This window comes from Grus americana, chromosome 5 (assembly GCF_028858705.1).
Source record: "Grus americana isolate bGruAme1 chromosome 5, bGruAme1.mat, whole genome shotgun sequence".
NCBI classification, from domain to species: domain Eukaryota; kingdom Metazoa; phylum Chordata; class Aves; order Gruiformes; family Gruidae; genus Grus; species Grus americana.
Genome location: NC_072856.1, coordinates 59,764,115 through 59,788,316, shown reverse-complemented (window position 1 = coordinate 59,788,316; position 24,202 = coordinate 59,764,115). Strand labels below are relative to the sequence as shown.

The 24,202-nt window shown below is 35.9% G+C and overlaps 1 protein-coding gene across 8 annotated transcripts in view; it reads left to right on the top strand.

Annotated features, from left to right (window-relative positions):
• Window positions 1-24,202, top strand: part of PPP1R13B (protein phosphatase 1 regulatory subunit 13B) — a 72,869-nt gene that overhangs the window by 5,588 nt on the left and 43,079 nt on the right. For 4 of the 8 annotated variants that reach the window (XM_054827406.1, XM_054827405.1, XM_054827410.1 and 1 more), the window contains exon 2: window positions 21,041-21,188. In XM_054827406.1, the coding sequence (XP_054683381.1) occupies window positions 21,041-21,188 (148 nt within the window). Of the gene's footprint in view, window positions 1-8,562; window positions 8,833-21,040; window positions 21,189-24,202 lie in introns of those variants that run through there. The other 4 variants (XM_054827407.1, XM_054827408.1, XM_054827402.1 and 1 more) reach the window with 4 other exon arrangements.

Genomic DNA, 24,202 nt, shown 5'->3' with positions numbered 1-24,202 from the left:
ATTCAGTGGTTTTTAGATCTATTTTTTCTGTGCTTAAAAGCTGGAGGCAGCTTCAGAAATAAAAAATAATTGTCGAGAATGGAGGTTTGAAGAAGCAAACAAATTATTGCCTAATCGGCAGGGGGGAGAAGGTGTCTTGCTCCCTCTCCATCATGAGTCACTGTTGGAATTTACAAGTCTTATATGTTTGTCTAAATTAAAAGCTTAATATTACCATACATTAATTACTAGCACAGGATAGCTCAAAATACTTCAACTCTAACTGAATATACTAGCCGGGATATAGGAGATTCATTCTTGGGCTTGTGTCAGACCCCAGCAAAGCAAGATCTTATTTTGTTTTTCTTAAATTGGAAAATGATACTTATTAGGTGATTTCAAATATCTTTAAAATCTTTCTTCACTTCTTTTATGAACTGCTTTTCCATCAGTGGGTCTCACTGATTCTTAAACTATAAGATTTTAAAGTAAATAAATATTATAAAATATTAATTTTAATACTTTAGGTTGGTACGCTTTTCTGGTAGTTTGGAAATCTGTCATTAGAATGAATTAAACTTGCAAGCATGTAATAATCTCTAATATATCAGGCAATATATCCGTGGAATGTATTCAATGTTTTGAGCTTCTGAAAGTGATTTTTTTATGACAGACAATAACAGAATTACATTGTGCAATAATAGACATCATCCTTCAGAAGTAGATTTGTCTGTCAAAAGCAACAGTGCTACCAAGAGGACAAAGCATAAATTCTATAATAACTCAAAGGACAAGCAAGAATATGAACTGCTTAGTTGAGGAAAAGAATTGTTTTGAACAGAATTTTCAGTGACTTTACCTAGATTTTAGGTCACTCTATCCATTTTCTTAAATTGTGTTTAGAAGCTAGTACATGTAATCTTGCTCATATCGGAGAGCGCAGTAGTGGTGCAGTAGGATGTTGGAGCACCTGAATTCCTTTCAGGCCTGAGGTTTCACAATAGGGACGAGCTGGGTTAACCATTTCCTGTGGCTGGTGGAAGAGGCTGTTTCCTCTTCCTTGCTGCTCATTCCCACCAATTGCTTTGAATGGACTGCACTGTGCTTGTCTGAGTAAACTGATCCAGGTCACTAAAAATGTAAAAAATAGTTGTATCCAAAGAATGCTGAAGATATATATGTACACACATATATATGTATATTTTCCTAGGCTAGTGCATTAAATCAGCTTACGTTATAACTATTGTATTGTCCATGTTGGTAGAGGAGGGAGAAGATTGCTTGGCTGAGATTGATAACAAAGAAGGGGATAGGGAAGTGGAATCTCTCCCTTTCAGTATTTTTGTTCATTCAGTTTAGTTTATTGTGGAGCTGTACCCCAGGCAATATATTTTGAATTTTGTTCTCTAGGTATTTAGCAGGTGAGTGGAACAGTGAGATGAAACTAAAGCTCTCTGCAGTGCAGTTAACATTGTTACTTCAGAGATAAGTTATGGTTTCACCAGTTTTCACATCTTTATTGGATATCCAGTAACATTTTACATTTTCCCTGAAACAGGAGAAAGTAAGGGATATTGGTTTTTTGGTAAAATGTGTGGTCTTTGAGGAAATCTTGAGAAACAAATATGAAGTTGGGACCAAAAAAGGAAAAATAATAAAACTTAAGTGGCAGTTGCTAGTCTGCTGCCATTTTTTCCCCTCATGCTTTGCAGTATTACATTCCTTCTGATTGCTGCCCATTATTTCCTTATCCTCTAAGATTCATAGTGTATTTCAGCCTAGTTCTTCAGTAGTGGAAGTACAATTAAGATTTTTTTAGTTTCCAATTCATTGCTTTGCTTAGCTGCAGAATTCTATTTATGTGTGAGGAGACTGGCTATAAAACGAGTATTTTATTTAAGGAATTCCAACTTCAGCAGGAAGCAATCTAATCTCAACTTGCATATGTTGCAGATGCTCTATTTCACCTATTTATCCTTATGTCTACTTTAAGTTTGACAAATGGATTTCAGCTTTCACATGACTAAACTATAGTTTATAAATTGAGAATGGGGGAAACTGGGGCTTCAGTTTTGTGTAGGTGAAGTTGATGTAACTGCAGGGGCTGCTGTAGTCCTGCCTCCCTGCTCCCCCCTCTCTTCTATTAGCTCTGGTATTTCTCTAATTCTGTGCTGAGCTGTTTCAGTATGTGAACTCAGCAGGAAATTGTTTGCCCTTTTTTTCTTTCTTTTTTTTTTCTTCTTTCCCCAGGATACTTTTCTGCCAGCTGAGCACACTGAAACCAGCTCGATGCAGTGTCAGATAAGCATTGGAACCAGCACAAGAAAGGGGAGAAATGTGTGGATTGCAGGAAGGATGTAATCATTTTTATCAGTTTAGTTTGTTGGCATTTTTCAGCCTGAAACAACTCCATGGTGGTAAATGAATATGGTGAAATATATCTAGGTGATTTTGGTATGTAATCCGTGTCTCAAGCGGCAAAGAAGAGTAACTTCCCTGCTCTCTGAAATCAAAACAAGAAAACAGTGCGGTGCCCAAGGTCTCTGCCGGACTGATCTAGGAGAATTTCTCCAATCCCAAATCCTGTGGGTTGACCTCATGCACATAAGCACAGTGCATTGACTAGCATCTGAATTAATTCTGTGTTCTACTCTCCTGGCAGCCCATTTTTGATACTTCGAAACCAGCAAACCTCATTCTCCTAAAAACCAGAATGTATCTGTCCAGACCTACTAAGGTGAATAGCTGAGAATTGTTGAGAGTTAGTGTTAGATGAAAAAAGCAGTAGACAGGGCTGCGTTGTTAATATGTAGAGAAAAGTATTGCCTACATTGCTTTCTGATAATTAAAGGAAAAGAAATAGGGTGGTTTGAGACTAGCAAAGTTTACCATAGCCATTAATTACAGGTTTATCTGCATATAAATATTTTTTTTTAATTTCTCAAAGCAGCTGGGTTAAGTCTTAGTTTAGAATAACAGGTACCGTTTAAGTTGAGGAGACATACTTTGAATGCATGTTTGCATCAAAAAATCCTTTTCTAATCCTGTTTCCTAATGCAATTTGTCTAATTTATCATTCAAGACAGTGCTGCACCTGTTGGCATTCTTACTCCTGTTCTGGAGATGATTCCACCTCTTTTTTTCTACCTCCTCCTCCCCCTATGCTTACTACTTTTAAAAAAAAAAAAAGGGGGCTTCAGAAATTATATCTGGCTATCTTTTAAAATCTTAGCCAGTGTGTTGGTCAAAACCTAACCTGAACCTATCCTATCTAGTCAAAGGTACAGATTTTCAAATTACTTAAATTCAAAACATTGATTGTCAGTTGATGTTTGTAAAATGGTTGGCAGGCTGTTAGCATTTTGTAGAGAGAAGAATGTGATAGCCAGAGCATATACTGTGTGATGATGTGGGCAGCATTAGTATCTCTAATAAGTTTAAATAGTTCAACTAGTGATTACTTGCCTGAAACTGTAAGTTAACCACTGACAGCTAACTTATTATTTGGGCATCTGAGAAAGTACTAGCATCTGTGAACTGACAGCCATTTCTTACAAATCCTATAAGATAATTTTTATAGTATATGGATATGTTAGAGACTTAGCTTAGTCAAATACATACTTAGTCAAACAGGGTTCTTAGTGTTAAAGTTGCTATTCGGATACATCGACAGAGAAGTGGTTAGATTTTCCTGCTGTGTATTTAAAACCAGCAAGTTCTTGAAAGTGAAATTTTGGATGATTCTGCAGGCTAACGAATGGGTTAATTACTATTCAGGCTCCAAACAGACTGTATGTACACTTTGGGAGATTATTGAATTCTTGAACCAGTGTCTTATAAAAATAAACTATGAAACTCTTCTCTCTATGCAGCTTCATCTCTGCATGCAGTTCTGAATGTCTCAGCGTGCCTGATGCTTAATTTCCTTATGTACTGCTTTATTGTCCCAAGTTATCTACATTTCAGAAAACTTTAGCAGCAAGTCTGAATCATGTACTTCAGAGAGTGGAAAAAAGTTCCATAATGGTTGACCTCCTTTACACTTCTCAATTATGTCAGGATCAATGCAATTATTGTAAAACCATATCACATGAATTGGTGTCTATTCTAGCCTATGTCTCTTGAAAGTCTTTTCAGTCCTTTTCCTGACTAGATTCTTGGTGTACTAACAGTGCAGTATATTTACCATTTTATTGTCATTTATCACCACTTCAGCAAGAGCTTGTTGGATATGGGAATATGCTATAAAAATCCAAGCTTTACATTGAAACAAATCAGTTTCAAGTCTGTTGCTTGCAATGCCTCTCCTGCCAAATTCCTGGCTGCAGCACTTTATTTTTACTTTTTTCTTTTTTTTCCCCCAGATGCTGGAGAGCAGTAGTATTTGTTTTTGTAGCACTGATAGGAGGTAAAGTGGTGAAGGAGATTTATGTCACTATTAAACAGTGAATTATAAACTGCTCTGTTTACCACAGTGTGATTTTTGGAGTCTAACTCAAATACTTATATTAGAATAACTTAATTTATGTATTAACTACTGTGCTTTTGCTCATTTTTAGCTAAACATCAAGAACTTTTGAATTTGATTCACATTTACCAGCGTTGAGGACTTTGATATCCTTTTTATAGTGGATTTTTTGTATTTACGGTACAAAATTATGGTCTGGAAGAACACTTTAAGGGACATAAAAGACACACTGACTCAGAGGATTTACTATACAGTGTTTCTAATATGATAGTTTTGTGTTTCTAGGTGTTTTATAACATTCAGCCTAACAAATCTTTGTTGGGCATTACTGGATTACACCCATTTACTGCTGCTCCCTTCCTCCAGTTGTCTGAAGCTACCAAATACTGCTCAGTTGACTCTCTGAATTATGAAGAACTGAGAAGCATTGGCAGAAAATTACAAGTAAGCTTGATCTGGAGTGGGCATGTAGTTGCCTGTATCTTTTCGGAGGCAGGAAAAAGCTTTTGGTCAGCTTTTTCTTATTACCTTACAAATGATACAGGAATTTGTCAAGCAATGAGGTCTCAATAGCCTCTTTTCTTCCAGTGCTCAGGTATGAGAGTGTTCTGATTGTGTCTGAATTTCTTCATTAAACCTTCTGTCTTCCTTTCCCCACCTGAAGTGGGGACCTAAGTCATTCAGTCATCCTCCTTGTTTTGTTCAGTACTGCAGTATTCTTGTGAGAAAAGATGTCTTGAAATATGTGAAAGAATGTAAAAATATGAATGTTTTCATGTAACTATATATAGTTTTATGTATTAGTGTCTGTAGTCATACTGGAATAAACAGTTTGATATGCTGGGGACCTAGGGATGCTATTGTGTTTCTGACATCACTTGGAGAGCAGTTGGTAAAATCCCTTCCATACACGCACCCCCCCCTCGCCCCTGGCAAAGAGCATGCTAAGCACAGTTTGTTTTGAATGCATATGTTTGAATGTATGTATTTGATGGGTTTAAATCAAATTCTTTTTCACTTTTATTTTCTTTACCCTTTGATTGGAAAAAAGAAACACACTCGCTACAAATCATACTCTGCATAGGTCATTGAGCATACAGTTGTTAGTGTAATAGAACATCACGTGTTTTACATGTTATTCACCTCAATAAAATAGATTTAAGAAGTACGTAAACTTAGCTGTGAGTTTACCTAAGTGGTAAGTAAACCTAGATATCTGTCTCATTAAGTATTATTAGTTTACAATGGCCTGTGAAAAAAATGATGTTGTAGTTGGTGGGTGGTTGGTTGTTTTTTGGGTTTTTTTTGTTTGGTTATTTGGGGTTTTTTTAACTTTTACCAGTATGATCCGTGGGGTTTTGATTTGATCCTACTGGAGAAACTGAAAGAGAATATATAGAAAGCAAACAAGTTTGTTTTTTTTTAAAATCTTTATCTTGTATGCAAATTCTAATAAGTTAGTTTTCATCTGGAAGTAATCTTATAGTGTCAGTTTAAATTAATTTTCCATGAATGTGGAAAAGCTTAGCTTAGAGGGGCTCTGTGCAATTGTACACATTTTTATTTATTTTGAACATGCCTAACTACATTGTACATCTGCATATTAGGTATTTATAATACAGCTTATATAGCAGGAAGAAAGAAGTGAAAATAGTGAGAGGGGAAGGGAGGGTGGCAAAGTGGAACAAAAGTTATTAAAACAAATAAGCCTCAATTTAAAGCTAGTGATGCCCTGCATGCAGTGTTGTATTTTATTCCTTCTGAACTCTTGCTTTTCTTTATACCTATACATTACTTCTCTGTGTATTCTTAGTTGCTCACGTCCACCAATTTTAATCTATAGCCTTATGTTAAGTAATTTTCCATTTTGTGTAGATATTTGATGTAAAGTTGTGTACATTTTAGGGAATTACAAATTCAGTTTTACTTTATATTCTTTTTCCTACATCATTCCATGTGATTTTAAGAGGTCATGAGTGTCTTCGTGTTAAAATGTTTTAGCAGGATCACAGACTGCGTGTACTTTCCTTCTGAGTGATTTACATAATCTGCAGATATATATTTTTGCTGAATATGAGCTTTGTCACACAGGGCATGTCCTCTTAGATCTTACATGGTTTTTACATTTAATGTAGGATCATAACTGATGTCTATGAAATACTGCTTGTACCTCACCTCTTTAATTTAGAATATTCAAAACCTCTTTACATTTTTTGGAGGAAAATCCCCTTGTTTCTTTAATTTAGGATTTTGAGGCTGTTAATACATTAAGCAACCATAGACTGTGGTGTCCTTATCTCCCTACATATATCCTAGACTTATATTTACCTACCTAACAGTAACACTTATAAATCAGTTAGCCAAATAACTGCATAGGATCAGATACTCAATATGGAGATGATACATCTATGGACTACATGAGAGAAAGTAAGGAGCTACACTGTGCTTGTATTGGTTTTATTATTTATCTGATTTAACAAACTGCAGACAGGTGTTTTTAGTTATTTCAGAAGGGAGGATGGCAGGATAAAAGGGGAGTTCAGTGACATATATGTATATTTTAATTCATATTCTTCTGAAAGAACCCAGTTATCTAATAGAGATGGCAGGCTTTAGAGTTAGACCATCCCATATACTTCTGGTCTGCACGTGTATGTCATGCCTTTCTGTTGCAAGTAAGGCTTATAAGTTTGGGGGATTTGTTTGGAAGAATTCAGCCAGTAGCCATAGTTGGAAGAGTGGTAGAATATGTGTTAATTTAGGCCCAGATTTTTCTCTCAAATATTTATTCATGTGATACAGTTTGTTTTTCTGACAGATAAAGATACAATCTGGTTTTGGAGAACAACCAGATTAGATTTTTCCATGCTTCCAAAAGCAAAACAACCCTTCCCTTTTAAGAAATATCCTCCACTTTCTCATCTATTTAAAATGTTCTCAGTTACTAACAGGTTAATTTTCTTAAGTTGCAGCATTTTATGAATCTGAAATGATTCTACCAGTCATATTTTCAATAAACCTCTCGACGTGATACATGTTTGCTGAGGAGGAAAGAATACTGCATGGGATCAGAATGTTTTTGTTACCATCAAAATGCTTTAAGGGAGGACAGTAGTACTATTTCTGAATGTTGGAGCAGGCTAAATACAGTATCTTACTAACTTTTTCTTCTCTGCCGCTGCTTGTAGAGAAGGGTAATGTAACAATTCTGTGGATCACATATGCAGCTGAGAACCTCTTACTTTTCTCTTCCTGCAGTTAATATGTAAGGTGCTACACAGAAAATGTAGCTCATAGCTCTGTTTTAAGAAGTGGGTTGTTCAAATTCTGTTGGTTTTTCATAGTATGGGTTGGATTTCTTTTTGGTTTTTGTTTTTTGTTTTTTGTTTTTTTTTAACATCCTTGGGTCACTTGCTCACTCTTTCTCTCCATTTTCTCTATTAGGGGAATGGATCAGGCTAGAGAATATGCTTTGCTCCTGCAACTGTAGAGTAAGAGCTGAGTGCACTGTTGGTGCCATCTCTCTGTTCCCCATTCTGGATCCTGTATAGCGTTGACAGGAATGATGATAAACATTTGCTGTCCCTTGACATGAAGAGGCAATCAGAAACATAGTTCACTGTTTTATATTCTCTGCTGCTTGAATTACATCCAGCAAGAAGATAGACTTTGCCAAGAATGGGGTAGTGCTTGAGCTATAGTATTTTTAGGCATAAATACATGGTGGATTTGTTGTTGTTTGCTTTGTTTTTAAGCTGGTTGGTCTTTCTAAAAGACTTTCCTGATTTAAGAAAATGTGTCATGGAAATGTCTTTTGATAGTTGTTAGGATCATTTGCTCTTGGAACTTCTGCTCCATATCATTGCCCCCTTCAACAGGAAGATCACTTCTGGCTCTTCTGAGACAGTCAGAGCCTTATATGTAAATTTATTTAACATGAATCTTACTGTTTGTCGTTATAATAATAGCAAACAAAGATTACTATTGCACAACGAGAGGATAGCAGAACTCCCCTACTGCAACCTTGCCTAATTAGGTGAAACTTGATCTAGCCTATCTTGTTCCTGTCACAGCTGTGGCCTGTCTTGTTTCTTTAGAACATCTTATCACTGCTCGTCATTACTGCTTGAATTCGTATGCTAGTAGACCAAAAATACTCCATTTAAGTAGTTTTTCACTGTAGTTCTTACACAGAAACTGTTCTTAGGTTTTAGCTCTACACAATATTTTTATATTCACTACTATTTACAACTGTCTACATGAAGAATATTTTGAGGATGGTTCTTCAGAATATTATAAAAACATCAAAAGAGAAATCTTGGCTACCAGAAAAGACTGGACTTAACTCTAAAAACTGGACAAAGGACAGAATTATAAAAAAGAAGGTGGGATTACTTTGGTTTTTGTTTATTTGTGGTAAAATTAAGCATTTTGAGATTTCTTTTTGTAAAACTGAACAGCGTATATTTATAATAGGTTAGATTGTGTGTATGTGGGATTTTTACTTGAAGATCAGAGATTATTGCCTTATATGGGTTTCTTCTGTATATGAAATGTCTACAATTTTTAATTTTACCTTGCATAAGTTATTTGATTTTTAAAATTATTATTATTTATTGGTTTTGATTCAGCCAAAGTGGAGATGTGAATGTAAAACAGAGCAGCTTTTTAATTTTTAAACCTGCCATTTAAAAACGCACTGGAAAGACTTATTTTCTGTTATGTCCAATTTCTACTTTGATGGAAGGAAAACTCTGCAGATTATCTGTTGAATCCCAAAGGATATATTCACTTTTCACTTTTTCTATTTTTGCCAAGCCAGATAACATTACATCTAAGTTTGAATGGTTGGTATTCCCTGAAAGCAATACACTAAACAATCAGTATTTTGTTAATACTTTCCGCTCAGTGGGAGAAAGCTGTGGCAGTCCCTTCTTGTTTTGCTCTGTTGAAAATAAAAGGAAAGAGTAGTGCTGATTCCAGTTGCAATGTTACATATGGGTGTGTGTTTGTAGATTTCCTTGTTGTAAAATGAAAAAGTGCTGTTTGGTGCTGCAAATCACCGTTAGTAATTGACAAAAAGCACAATGTCTTCAGTAAAAATACTGTGTTAGTTGTTTTGTGGGTTTGCCTTGTTTTGTTCTGTTGAAAAGTTGTAGATGAAAAGACACAAACATCTGTCTTTGTATCCTATACTTTTTTGATGAGATTATTTTCAGCTCAGTAGGTAGGTCAGGCTTTTCTGGAATTTAGTGGATTTTGGATGACTTTGCTGTAGCTGTTGACAAGGTCGAACAAAGACCGTAGAAACATTAGCACCTCCCTTTTCTTAGCCTGGGCCAAAATATTTTTAATAATTTGAGAACACTCAGTTCTGTGATACAAAGTCTGTGGGACACTTTTGTTTCATGTGGATTTTGAAGACTAAGTTGTCTTTCAGGAAAACTAACCCAAAGCCTCATGCTTAACCCTGCTCTTCAGCTTTGCCTTGTGTTGTCAGAATGAGCTTTCTTGCAAAGGAAATTACAGTATTGCTAATCTCAATATGCAAAAACCTTGAACAGGACTTCTCCCCTACCCAATAAAAGTAAAATACTAAATTTTGGGGGTTTTTAATCTGTCATTTAGTTCTTGAGGCTTTGAGGGGGTGTCCTGTTTTGTAGGGTTTGGTGGTTTAGGGGGTTTTGTGTGTGTGGTGTATGGTTTTTTTGGTTCGTGTTTGTGTGTGATTTTTTTTTTAACCTTTCCTTTTGGTGAACACAACTTTTTTTTTTTCTTTTCCCTGACTGGAAGGCTGAGATTCTTATGTAATAAAATGATCTCTGAAGCTGAGTCATCTTGGATTCATTTAGTTTTGTCTTTAATTTACTACCAGTTCACCTGAGTTTTCTGCAAATTTTACAGTACTAACGTTGTGTTGTTCTTCAGCAACATGTCATCCATAATGATTTGGAAAGTAAAATATTTAATCGTATTGTTTAACATATTACTCATATCTCAGCAGCTGATGAAATGGGCAGTTAATATTTTAGGACAGTTGTTTCAAGCTTGTCATGCATTTGATGCGTGATGTGCTGGTTACCTTGACAGATATGAAAAGATTTAGACCTCTGAACATTAGCACTAAGTTGTATTTGTGATCTTGTACGATAAGCTGCAGTTGTAGTGCCACAGTGATTCCTCCCTCCTTTTGTCTGGGGGCTGTGGGGCCACACCTGACCCTGTACTGGGGGTTCCCCCTTAACTCTCTGAACCATTTGGTTTAGAGGACCCTGGGTTGGAGATGTGAAGAATAGTAGAAATATGGACATCGTGTTTATATTTAATCAAAATAGAGCTGTCAGAGTTTATGGACAAATGAACTCTAAGGGAAGATGATTGCACCAATGTAGCTATTGTTTTGATATGGAGTCTTGCAGTCCCCTGAACTTCTGACTTTTCCTGCATATTACTAGTGTTCCATGGATTTGCAAATGCAACATCTGATGCAGTTTTCTGAAAAGAGTTTGGCAAGAATCCATTATTTAAGGAATTCTCATATTAATAGGCTTAAACAATTACTAAAATATTTAGTTATAGCAAGCATGTTTGCTAGTTTCTTAAATAGATTAGCAATTCCTTTATTTAATAATCAGCACAAAATTGCTACGCCTACTGATTTTTAGTGTTTTTTTCAAGGTGCTTTAGATAAATCTCCTTGAAATTAGGCAGGCAGTACTAGATGAGGTTTGTCATCCTGAGATTCACAGACAAAATATATTCTAAAAGATAAAAAAGAGTATCCTTAATGAAGCCAGCAAATGTCAGAAAAACTCTGGGACTTCTTCAGAACTGCTTGATTTGAAGATCAATCTTCTGTTCTTGGTTGATAGATGGCAGTGTCATTTGTGATAGTCCTATAACAAATCAGAGAATACTAGCTTGCAAGGTGAGAATATTTACTTTTGTGTATTGCGTTGTCATGAACCTTGTTAAGGGGTTTAGGAAATCCAGCATCAATTGATTAAAGCAGAGAGTCTTTCAAGAAGAGTCTCCAACTTCCTTCTTTTAGTAATAGTTGTGTATATCATGAATATGGCCCGTGGCCTTTTAAACAGTAGAATAAAACAAAATTCCAGAGCCTTGTTCAGGAAAGAATAAAAATATCTCCATTTGTAATGTATGTTGCCTAATGGAGAAATGTGCTCAGCAAGAACTCGTCGGTACACCTAGAATTATCCCTGTGTTCTAAAGTCTCTTACACAGTAACTAGCGTCTTGATAGTCCTTTGGTAGAATTACTTGCATCAAGGAGCAACAACAAGATCTCTTGCTGTTTCTCCAGATGTAGCAATTTAGGAATCAAGCCAACAGATAATACGATGCAGGGATGTTGAACTCATTCTGTAGCAAGTGCCAAGGTACATTTTCTACTAGAAAACATCACAAGAGGCATGTTTTATAGATTTCTGTAACTACAGGCTGTGTTCTTTTAGCTAATGACGTTAAATATTGCACTTGGACAATTTCCTTTTAAATTAATAGTTTTAATTGTAATGCAAACTCTTTTGTGCTTTTAACTTATCCCTTTTCAGTTATACCCATTTTCCCTTCTGTAGCCACATGTTTACTGCCCATCTTTTAAACTAATTTATCTAAATCTCGGCTCCTGCTTGCTTTTAACAGAACCATTTGAATCTAAAAGAAGGCATTCCACTGTTGTGACAACAAACAGCTTCTATAAAGATAATATCTGGAGAGCTGGCAGTGGTTTAGTACCATGGATTGACTGTGACTTCTAACATAACAAAGTATAGTCTAAAATCTGGTATAGGATTATAATATCTAAATTATCGTGTTACTCTTCTGTCTTAGGCAGGTGCTAGAAACTTAACGTTTGTTAGGTCAGTTGGTTTTTTTAGCCCTATTCATATCTTACTCCTCACAACGTGTAGAACACCCATTTGAGTCTGTGGGTTGCTTGTGTTGTTTATATAAGTGAACTTTTAGTTACTATTGTTTTTATTAGGTATTGTTTTCCTAGAGCTCTGGAAGTCTTTCAATTAACTACTACAATACCTTTGATTTAATAATCTGTAGATCTATCTTGCTTAGTTGAATATATTTAAGTACATGATGATAGTTGCCATTTCCTTCCTCCAGCAAAAATGTTGTCTTGTTTCTCTGCCCTACAAAAAGCCTGCCACTGAAAGGGTAAGAGGCTTCAAATTCCAGATCTACAACTGATGCTGTAGCTTGTTATCTTTCAGTAACAAAGAGCAAGAAAGTGTCATAAGTATTGCTTCAGCAAATAAATATCGAGTAGGTGTAGGTTTTTGAAGTAGTCTGAATCCTGTTGAACACCTGCCGTCACATATGAAAGCTCATTTGCGGAAGAGAGCAAAGTCAATAGTCCTGAAAGTCCTGGGAGGAAATATCTGTGGGTTTTGACAGTTATTTAAGCCATTGCATACATGGAAACCTTATAAAAATATAGGAAAATCTTCTTTAAAGATTTCTTTTAATGCCATGCTTCCACATTTCTGTAAGAGGAGTTAGACTTTCTTTTTTTAAAGTTATTTTTTAAAGCAATTTTATACCACATCACTAAGTCTATTGGTACAACTATTATCTGACATGACTGGTTTTTTTCTCCTGGTTATGTTTTCTATATCGAGGTTGGCTTGTGCAGAGCCTGATGAAGGTTGATCTCAAGGTGGATCTTTTTTTTTTTCTTTCAGTACAAGTTACTGCAACTAGTGTATGAGCTTATGCAGAAAAATGCTTTTGTGAGATAAGTATAGTTAAAACACATTTAAGCAACATGAAATTTTAAGATTTGATCAAAATTGCAAATGTTATCCAAGAGTAATATTGTTGGTATTTTTGAGTAACCTTGTAAATGCTTATCAATAGTGAAATCTATGGTTTTAATGTTTGTTGGTAGCCCATAGCTGAATGCTATAGATTTTTCATGTCTGAGACTTGCTCCCAATTTTGTGAATTCTTTTGCAGGCCACATGGAGGGAGTTGGATTTGGATTTGAAAGTGTAGTAAGAAACATGATACTGGTTTCACAAGTCTGCATTTTGGCAGAAAACTTTACTCATTTTTTAATTCTTTGCAAACTGAAGCCTGTTGGTTGCACTACCTTTGTGAATTTTACTAATATAGTCAAAGGCATCACTGGACTTTAAATTTTGACCTGAACTCAAAGTTTGTACAGCTTGGATGAGAGGAGGATGTGAGGAAATATGTTGAGAAATATGGAAATGGAATGCAGTAATTTCTCACCCCATATATGGGTAAGAGGAACAGATGTTGAAGGAAAGCTCCTGATGAAAAACGGAGTAATCGATAATAAATTTGCTGTATGTCTTGATACTCTTATTTGAAATAAGACTTGTAAATATATTGCAAGAAATTCTTCAACAGATCTATTTTAAAAAATAACAGCTCTGAAGTAAATAATTATTGGAACAAAGCATGCTGGTGAATAACATGTTTATTAGATGGACTTTAAATGTTTCTTTTTAATATAAGGAAGTGAAATGTTTTAATCTTATTACTGTTTTTCTGGGGCTTACACTTAGTAATCAACATCAGAGATTTATTTGGGATTTGTTTGTTCTGAAATCTCAACAGTATAAAGAAATACTCATGACATGAGTCAATGTATCTTTAGATGGCTTTAATTAAAACAGTTTTGTTGTTATAATTTCACAGTCTGGTTTCTTTTAAAATGTAATTGTTTAAAGCTTCATCTGATTAAGTCTATAATCTTAAAAAAGGACAGTGTTCATACTGCAAATACAGTTAAAATTCTGCTTTACTGCTTGAAATATGCAATCGGAATTTTTACAGCTGTAGCTGATGCAAGATTTATATGATGGCATGAATTCCAGGCAAGCAAACTTGCATGAGATAATCGATAACTTTTTTCTCTGACCATTCTACATGCAGAGTTGTGCATGTTAGTATGTCTCAATACAAGGGATGATTTTTCAATTCTTCACATGTTGCTTGCATCTCATTCTGAAGTTTTTCTAGTAACTGAAAACCTCAGTGTTAATCAAAGTTCATATTTGATTGATGGGGCTTTGACATTTCAGTGAGATACGGGTTTGGATATTTCAGTTAAAACTCTATTGTAGTAGCATCTTAAATATAGCAAGCTCCTGGGACTCCCAAGTCGACAAAATCAAGGGTGAAAGTTATCAAAACTTCTTGGGAGGTGTTGAGGTCTCTACTGTGCAAGAGAGATTTACTTTTGATGAAGTCTTTTTTTTGCTGATTGTTCTTGTCTTGGAGTTGTAGGCACTACTAAGTGCTGTGAAATGGCAAAGTGCAAGATCATGAATGGATGTTTTGGAACTCTTTATTAGGGGAAAATGCATGGTGAGAAGATAACGCCTTCCAATTCCTGCAAAACAGAAGGAATGAAGTTGACATTTCTATCAGAAACGTGCTTTATACTTTAAGTTCATTGTGTGTTAGCCTTTTAATAATAAACATTTTGTGTATTTGAAATGTTTGATCACTCTTCTGCTGGAAAAGGGTTTTGGGGCTTTTTGTTGTTTCTTACTTTTACATAATGAAATGTCTAGGTTGGCTTGAAAAAAAAAAAGCAAAGGAAAAAATCTAATAAGACTAAACAGCAGTGTGTGAATTTAGCCATATTAAATATGCAGTATATTCTTAACTCACAATCATATGCTTGATAATTCTTAGATTGATAGAATTTATTACCACAAAAAGATGTTATCCACTATACCTTTAATACCAGGTAGGCATTCCTATATCTAGATTTGGGTAATGAGCAATGGATAGCACAAAGGGAAAAATTCATGGTTTTCATTTTCTTGGGATGTGATTTTTTTTTTTTTTTCTTAACCTGTTGTTCTCTGCTTGAATGACCTTCTAATCTTTCATAGATGTGGTTTTTCTAAATTATTTTGTTGTTGTGGACATAAAATAGGTTATACACAGGAAAAGTAATAATCATCTGATCCATTTTTGCCATGAACCCTCGTTTTGAGTGGAAGTGTGGGGTTTAGTTAAAACCAAGTTGTATGTAAAGTAAAAAGCCAGCTGACTAACTTCCCATCTTCATCCCCGGAACTCACTATTTCTCTTTTTTTAGTTCAATATATGACTATTACTATAACAAAATAATCTCGGACTTGTTTTAAATTCTAGTGTTTCAGCATGTCCTGAAATAGTACATGTCTGCTTTCTGACAGCTTAAATAATTCAATTTTCTGCGAGTAGGGTATCAGGAGATATGTACTTATATGGACTGTGTTATTGTATTTACAAAATTTATTGTATCAGCTCTCCCAGTTAGTAAATTAACTCTGGCATAAGGCAGTGGTGGTGTGGTGGTACAATTTATTTCTTCTCAAGCACCAGTGTTTCAGGTCTTGGTAGCATAAGATAATAGTTGAGTAAGATGTATTTCTTGTCTCCATGAAAATTGTTGTTAAAGAGGTTCTAATTAAATCTATATCTATTCTTTTAATTTGGGATATTAGCTGAAGATCAAAAAAGCTTTATTTTTTCAGTAAGATTGTAGAAAAATTGTGAGGAAAAGGCTTCATTCAGCAGTTGGAGTTTTAGCTTTTTAGGCTATTTCTTAACTGAAAAACAATGTGCTGAATCAGCTGCCATCTTCTGGTTTTATGGTGGGGGTCTAGTTTTATTCCAGTCACAAGTAATTGCATTGTACTAGGAGAATGCAACTGAAGTTGCGAGACTAAAGTAGGGAAATCAAGGTGGTTTCTAGGATGGACTGAACAAGCTTATATAGAACAAAGGACATCAGACTCTCTTGAAAGATCATTTGTTTCTATATAGTAGTGAGTAAAGCATTTAGTTGTGGTGTTGTGAGATCTCTGCTGAGGTAGACAAGTTATGAATGCATCTCTGCTGCACAGCTCTTGGAATCTTGGTTTGGGATGAAGTATGAGATGAACTGGACAGAGAAGACTAATTAGACAAAACAATATTTATCAGCCTGATTGGCAGCGCTTTTCAGCATATTGACAGCTTTCTTGTGTCTAATGTGTTTTGTAGTTAGAACAGCAAAGGAGGGTTTTCAAGGAAAATAATGAGGTCACTTTTCAGCATGAAGATTGTCAACATTTCAGCTTCCTTAGCAAGAGATCAGGTCTAGAAAGATAAAACTGTGTCATCTCTATGGACGATGCCTATTGAAATTTTTGTAGGTAACATTATTCAGATGTAGAAAGAGATGACGCAGTAAGTGAGGATAAAAATCTTGTGGATTTAGCACTCTTTTCTACCTCCTTGAGAAACTGCAGGGATGATTGTGTCCTTTAGATTAACACAGGAAGAGGAGAATTGGGATGGGAACGGAGATAGAGGAGGCAACATACTAAGATGAACACTTGAAATGAACTATTGATGAACACTTGATGAACTAAGATGAACACTTGATGAACTATTCGGCAAGCAACTGTTGGGCAGAGAAGATCTGGGTAGTGTACTGATTCTGAGGCCCTCCTAGGAGGAGGTTATCTGTAAGCTGAGAAATGAGTGAGATGACAGAGTAGTTTTGAAGACAGGTTGTCATGTTTGATGTAGCTTCTCTGACACAGAAAAGACCTGAACCATGAAGAGATATGCTAGAGGTTGGGAGGAAGTTAGAGAGATGAGAATTGATGAAAGTTGGACTAAAGCCATTGGTTTGGTAGAAGAGAGTAACAGGTAACATCTGTGTCTAGGTTGAGGAGGAGAGAAGTGTAGGATTTGGAGCTTGGTATTTGTTGTGTAAACAGTATATGATTTAGAAGCACTGAGGTGACTTGCTCATGAGTGTTGGGTTGATCCTGTTGTGTGACATTGTGTCTGTGTATTAAAAGTTTTGAGTGAGTGAATTGAGAGATTATCAAATAAATGCTACAATGCTTGTGATCTCATTTTAAGGTACATGGGTTTTAACAAGATGGGATTTTACAGTTTTCTTATTTAGGAATCCATTTAGAATACGAAATCAAAGAATTTATCAGTTCTCCTGTGTCCTAATCTTTGGCTAAGAATATTTTTTCATAAAGCTGATTTACTGCAGTGGGTGTACTGTGTATTTCATGTGTATGCTCCACTCATATTCTTCAGCAGCAAATTTCCAGGCTCTATCAATGCTTCTTTGTATTTTATCACAATGAAATACCTCTGTTTCTTATTCCACCCCCACTACAAATAGGGACAGCTATGACCGTGACTTGAAAATCTAATTAATACTGCAATATATTGATAACGTTCAATATTTTGAGTCTTCCTGTGTATGTTTCAGGACATCTGTTTTACAGCACAGTGTTTCAGTTCCTTCGGTGTTACTCAGACAACCTGTTAAAAATAAATCCTTACTTAACGAAGTTTGCTTGAGGAGTAGTATGACAATAGTTGGCTGCAGCACCTTGCCTCCTCATTAGTGAGATGCATTCCCCTGGGCTGTCTAGCAGATGATATTGTGAGTGGCACCTAGCTTTGGAGAAGACAGTACTGGTGCACTCTAAGCTGAGAGAAGAAAGTGGTGTGCTCAAGGTATGGCAAATTTTGGCCTGGTCTTGCAAAGGGGACTGTGAGTTTATATAGTGGTTGAGGTCTGAATTTATGGAGAATTGACTGAGATGTATGGGATGACTCGCACCTCCAAGGCTTTGTCTGCAAAGTGCAGCCAGATAATCTTGAATACATGAAACAAGTTTTCTGGGCCAGTGTTATCTTTACAGCAATAAAAAAATCAAAACTTGGAAACCATGTAAAACCACATGATGTTAAGCCATTCTATTTATCCTTTCATAACAAGATAATAGGTCTTTAAGACAAATGATAGAGAAGCAGTATGCATCATATTCTGACTTCAGTACAGCTAGGGTCTCTTGGCATTCTCATAAAGTTTAGAAAACTTGGGTTTTGTTTTGAAATTACTATGAAGTGTTATGGTCAAACTGTATTTAGAATACTGACATTAATAATTCTTTGTCAAACTGAGTCATTTAATTTAAGTTACTTAATTTACTTATATATTCCTTAAATTTAACTGCAGAGGGGGGAAAGACGTGTTTTCCATCACCCCTGTGGCTAGGAGGAGAACTAATGGGTTTAAATGGCGGCAAGGAAAGCTTTGACTAGACTTTAAGAAACTTCTTGCAACAGGAATCTTGCATTTCTGGGGTGGATGGTTCAGGGAAGTGGTGGAATTTCCATCATGAAAGGCTTTTCAGAACAGGTTGAACAAGCATCTGTGCAGAATAATGTAGGTATAGTTGATCCTGCCTGAGGCCAAGAGACTGCATTAGATGACCTCTTAAGGTTTCTTCTAAGCCTATTGTTTTATGTTCATATATGACTCTTTCCTCTTAAATATGAGGTCAAATTCCACTACTAGATTCCACATCAGATATTTATTCTGTAAAAGATTCCACAGCCACCAAATGTTGAGACTATGTCTGAATCTTTTCTTCTGTGGGGAAAATAACATTGTAAGCTGTGTACAGTAGGTAGTTACAGGCACTTTCATTATTATCTGTGGCTGCATCCTATAGCTTCCTACTAGCTTGTACTATAGCTTTTACTGTAGCTTCCTTTAATGCTGCTGTTGGAGAAACCCAGGGGTGAATTCTAATGTATTTACAGCCTTGGATGACTGCTTCTTGTGTTGAAGTGTAGTTATTTGAAAACTTCAGGATACAGCGTACAAACTTGGCAGGCTGAGGGAGTGTAGAAACATGGACTAAAATAGCCTGGAGAATTGACGAGGAGACTGAGAGCTTGAAGCCTGGGCTTTCTTGGAAGTTGTCCTGTGCCTACTTCTAAAGCAGATAGACTGCTCTTGCTCAGTATCTAGCTGTTATTAATGCAAATCTCCAGTTTGGTGCATGTATATGTCCCACAGATAAGTGTTATGAATGTTTTTAAGAATTGCCTATGCAAATTGAAGCAAAACTGTGTTTAAGTGGAGAGCACTTATTTAATGAAGAGCTTTTAAATATTTAGGTTTAAACTTTGTGGTTCAGTATGTGATGCAACATTTTACTTACTGGAAAGATCTGAAAGAACTTTCTTTGCAGACAAAATTACTAATTTTGTCATTCTTTAGGGATATCTATTACTATGATATCTTGGTCTTTTAAACATTGCTTTATCTCTCTTCCATCCCCATGAGTTTACAGAACAGTATTGTGACTTCAGATAGGAAAGAGAGAGAAAAGTGGAAAGTGTTTAATTTTAAGCAGGAGCTTAGTGTCAGGTATCTTTCAGAGGATTTAGTGTAACAGAGGAATGCTTGTCTTTTGAATACAACCTTTATTGGTCCTCAACCAGTCTGACGCAGGAAAAAAAATCACTTTAGCATCATAGTATTAGGACTTTGTTTCTTGGTAGAATGGTTTTTATCTTTTTCCTTCTTACAGGCCCCTCAGCTGTTTGCTATCTGCTTCCAGCTTTTCCAGTAGAAGGCCATGAAGAAACAAATCCATTGAGAATAAGTTGGAGGCCCTTAATAGGGGGAATGTAGCAAATGACCATATTATTAATGATCATATCATAATACATATGCACCAAGGGGGTGAGGTGAATTAAGTTAATGTGTGCCGTTTTTGAGTGTTCAACTTTGCAGCAAGTTACACCTGCTAACCTGAAGAGGGATGGGAGTATCTCTGGATATATGTATTTGTGCACACATTTATTTAAGGCGGAGCAAGGAATTTGAACAGAAGTTTGCATCAACCCAGATTAGTACTAGCCCTTAGTGCTAGGCTTTTTCCTTTATAGATTTCATCCCACTTTCTCTTCTTTTCTGTTTTTCCTGGTGTCAAGTCATCTTGAATGTTAAGGGGGAGGAGGGGAAAAAAAGCTATTTTCTGTTTTGTGGCTACTTTCCAACTGGAATTGCTAGGAGCAGTTACTAGAGGAAAAGTAGTCTTTTGATGTTGTAACTTTGAGTGAAGAGAGCATGCTTAGTACCACTGTGGGAAGGTTTCATGTACGCTCTGATCAACACAGCAAGCTCAAGGGGCTAGGACTAGAGTACTACAGAAAGAACTGACTTTTCAGACATTTTTAGCTCTAGCAAGTATACTAGGCAAATGCAGCCCTTGAAAAAAACATGACTTTTTTTCTCCTTTTTTTTCTTTTACTCTGAGATTTCCCATTTAACCAAAGGCTTAAAATTCAACCAAATATAACCGTGTCTTTAGACAACTTGCAAAAATGATGTCCATCATGCAAAGAGTTGCCCACCTGTGAAGCCTCAGGTTACTTTGCCAAAGTATGATTTTAAATGCTATGATTTCAAGTCTCTACCATAGCCAAACTTGTTCCTTCCCTCCCAGCCTTATTTTTAGAGAGAACTGAACTGTTTCAACTGAAGCTTTAAAAAAAAAAAATTGACAATTCAATGCACTGTCAAAAAAATTCAACACAAAAGACTAAAGCTTTGGCAAAGTTACAAGAAAGTGAAAACTACTTTGATGGATCGTGGTAACCAACCATAAGCATACACTTCCATTTACAGGGAGATCATAAATCTTACCCATAATCTTATTCTTGTCTTTTTTTAATATTCTGCTACTTTTCTTTTTTCTTTCAGATGATATTAACTGTGTTTTTGAGCAACAATGAACAGATTTTGACAGAAGTTCCAATTACACCAGAAACAACCTGTCGCGATGTAGTAGAGTTCTGCAAAGAGCCTGGAGAAGGAAGCTGCCATCTGGCTGAAGTATGGCGTGGAAATGGTAAGTAAAATGTTCAGTGGAAATTGATTTAAATATATGTACCAATTATAAAAAAGGTAAGACTGACTTTTCAATATTAATAATTTCAACTTGTGCTTTGGTTTTTTTTTCTAGCAAACTTTGACACAAAGCATGGCAATTCAGTATCTGTAGAGATTAATGCAATTCTTGGCTTTTTTTTTTCTTCTCTGTTTCTTCCTCAGCATGGAGTATTTGATAAAATGCATGTCTAAGATACGTTAGTATTCTGCATTTCGGTTTTTCAAATTACATAAAGTATTCAGTACGCCTATCTTGAAAAAAAAATAAGGGAGTGGTGGTATTTTCACTTCTAGAAGCCATTTATTTCAAATAGGCATACAGCATATATAGGATAGAGGATATTTAAATGACAATATGGAATCTCAGTGATCTTCTCTTATAGTGCATGGGTGCAGATCACCACCTGCATTTTTTCCAAACCAATTTCCTCACAATATATTAGGCACGTGAACACAACCTGAAATTTACAAATGGCTATAGTTTTTTTTCCTTCTGCATCATGAATAGCAGATGTTCTGCAGACAAAATTGTGCCAGAACTGGACATAGTATCTCCAGCTTCTTCATGAACATTTCCCCTCAAAGATTTGAAAGCCTCCCTTGCGGCAGGTAGCAGTGCCTGTATCCTATTTGTGTTGCAATTGTTATTTCACAGAATAATGGGGTGGGCAGTTCTTTTCAGGAGCGTGTCAAAACATCCCTATTCTGTTTCTAGATAGATTCTTGCAACTGGGTGTAGTGCAAGCCTCCAGGTTATTGTATATCAGTGTATGGGTGTGAGTAGAATCGGTGGATGGATAGTAGTTAGGCAGGCTTTTATTCCTCAGTTACTAAGGTCACCCATGTTTAAGCTTTTTGTCATCTGTTTTGCATAAAGACCAATGAGGTCATAACTTGATATTGAATTCTTAAATTTTGCATAGAGGGGTTTTATTTTGGTCAGGGGTGTTTTGTCAAACGGCAAAACAGGCATTATTTAAAGGCCTTTGGAGCTTTTAAGTATTAGCTATCTAGAATATTTTCTTCCTGGGGAAACTATTCCTCCTCTCTTCTAAACTGTTCTGAGTCTTTGTAAAGGGAAAAGGTGCCTCAAGAAGTAATTTCCTAACTGGATGGGAACTCACAGAATTTAGGCAAGAGTGAGCAGGGGAGAGGTTAAACATGTCTGCAATTCTAGGAATACAAATTCAGTTCATAGTTAGAAAACTGTCTTTAAGGATAAAACTTACAGGAGGGTTAAAACTTTTTCCAATTGGAAGTTTAGATTACAGAGAGTCTACAATGCCAAGTGCATGGCATAAATTTCTAGAATGGATTTGCAGACTGTGTTTAACAGCACTAGAATATCCCTAATATTTGTCAATCACTTGCCTCTGAAAGTGTAACATATGAGGTATCATTTGCTCTTCTGCTTTCACAGTTCTTTGAGGGTGTACTTAAAAAATGCAGAGAATGTTGTCAACTAGCTTCAAAGGGTGACTGGAAACTGTAGCCAGTGATCCTCAACATCTTTCTGGGACACTGACACCTTGCAACCCTGGCAAGTGCAAGCACACATTTTCTATAATAACTTCTAAATTTGAGAAGATATTTTATCTGTGGATGTAATACATTCTTTTTCAGCATTAGATATCTGAAGCTAAAAGTTTCTAGAAAGTGGAAAATAAAACTTATCCAGGAAGTTGTGATGGAGAGACTAAGACTAAATTTTGGGTATCTACCCTGTGAATTATGTGTCTTTGGTCCCACTATAGTCAGTGGAGGTCTAGATATGACCATGAGTAGAACATGGAGATAGCTGATTTCAGCAAGTTATCATCTATGTGATTTTGAGCATCAGAGCTCGCCTAGTTTGCTGAAGTAGACATCTACATACAGATACCTACATCTAAACAGTTAAATGCAACAGTTACAGCAACAAACAACTTGAACTATGATTCTGAGAGGGAAGTGTGAAGCAATTTGCAATGAAACTGCAGCATGTTGTGGCAGTGGAAGAGTATTTTTTTCTCTTCTATTACACTGTCTCTGACCCCTGAGCCCTTATCCTCAAGAGAGGTCTACAAATGTTCTTTCAGAAGACATTTTTGGAAAGTAAAATTCAAAACAAAAGTTAATACAGAAAATCATGGGTTGAATAAACACATTAGGTTTTGTCACACACCATAATTAGTCTGTTTTCTTGGTAGTCTCTCCATGTTGCACAGGTGACAAATCACAGCTCCCTCCATAAGAGGATGAATGTGAATGTGCTTAACTCCTCCATTCTACAGGTAGCCACGGCCTCTTTCAGGTAGCCCAACCAAATAATACATGTCTACTCAAATTGAAAGCAATGGGGCTTGTAGATTGTAGTTTCATTATCAGATACAAAAAAACATTTGTGTGCCCAAAAACTTGTCCATTTCCTAAACTGTATTGATTTAATAAAATACTGTCTCTTCTAATAATCTTCCTCTGGTGTATGTGTATGTACAATAAATGAGAAAGACTTAATTTTATTTGAGAGTGACAGAGATAGACCATTTGCCTTCCAGAAAAAATGTTATTAAAATCTATGCAAGTTTGGCTCCAAAAATTATATAAGATTTCTAGAGTTCAGAGGAGAATTGCAATTGCTTAGCTGTTGGAAAACATATTTGTTTGTTATGTTAGCTTTTCTCTGTTTGCTTTTGTGTGGCAAAGAAATGGTTGAGAAGCTTCCCAAGAGTTGCAAAATAGTTTAGCTATTGTTTGTATTAGAGTTAGGAAACTGATTCTTCTTGGAGCTGCATGGCATAAGCATTTGGTTTATTTGCATTTGATTTTTGTATTTCATTCTCTATTCCTCTTCCTTTCCAGTTTCTTGAAAGAGGTAATAGTTGAAAAAGTCAATAGCATTTTTGTCTGATGTATCAGTACGTTTTGTAGCACCTTGTGTTTTGTCCATTTGAAGCTTCCTCTTTTTGCACAGATTTCTCATGCTGTAACAGG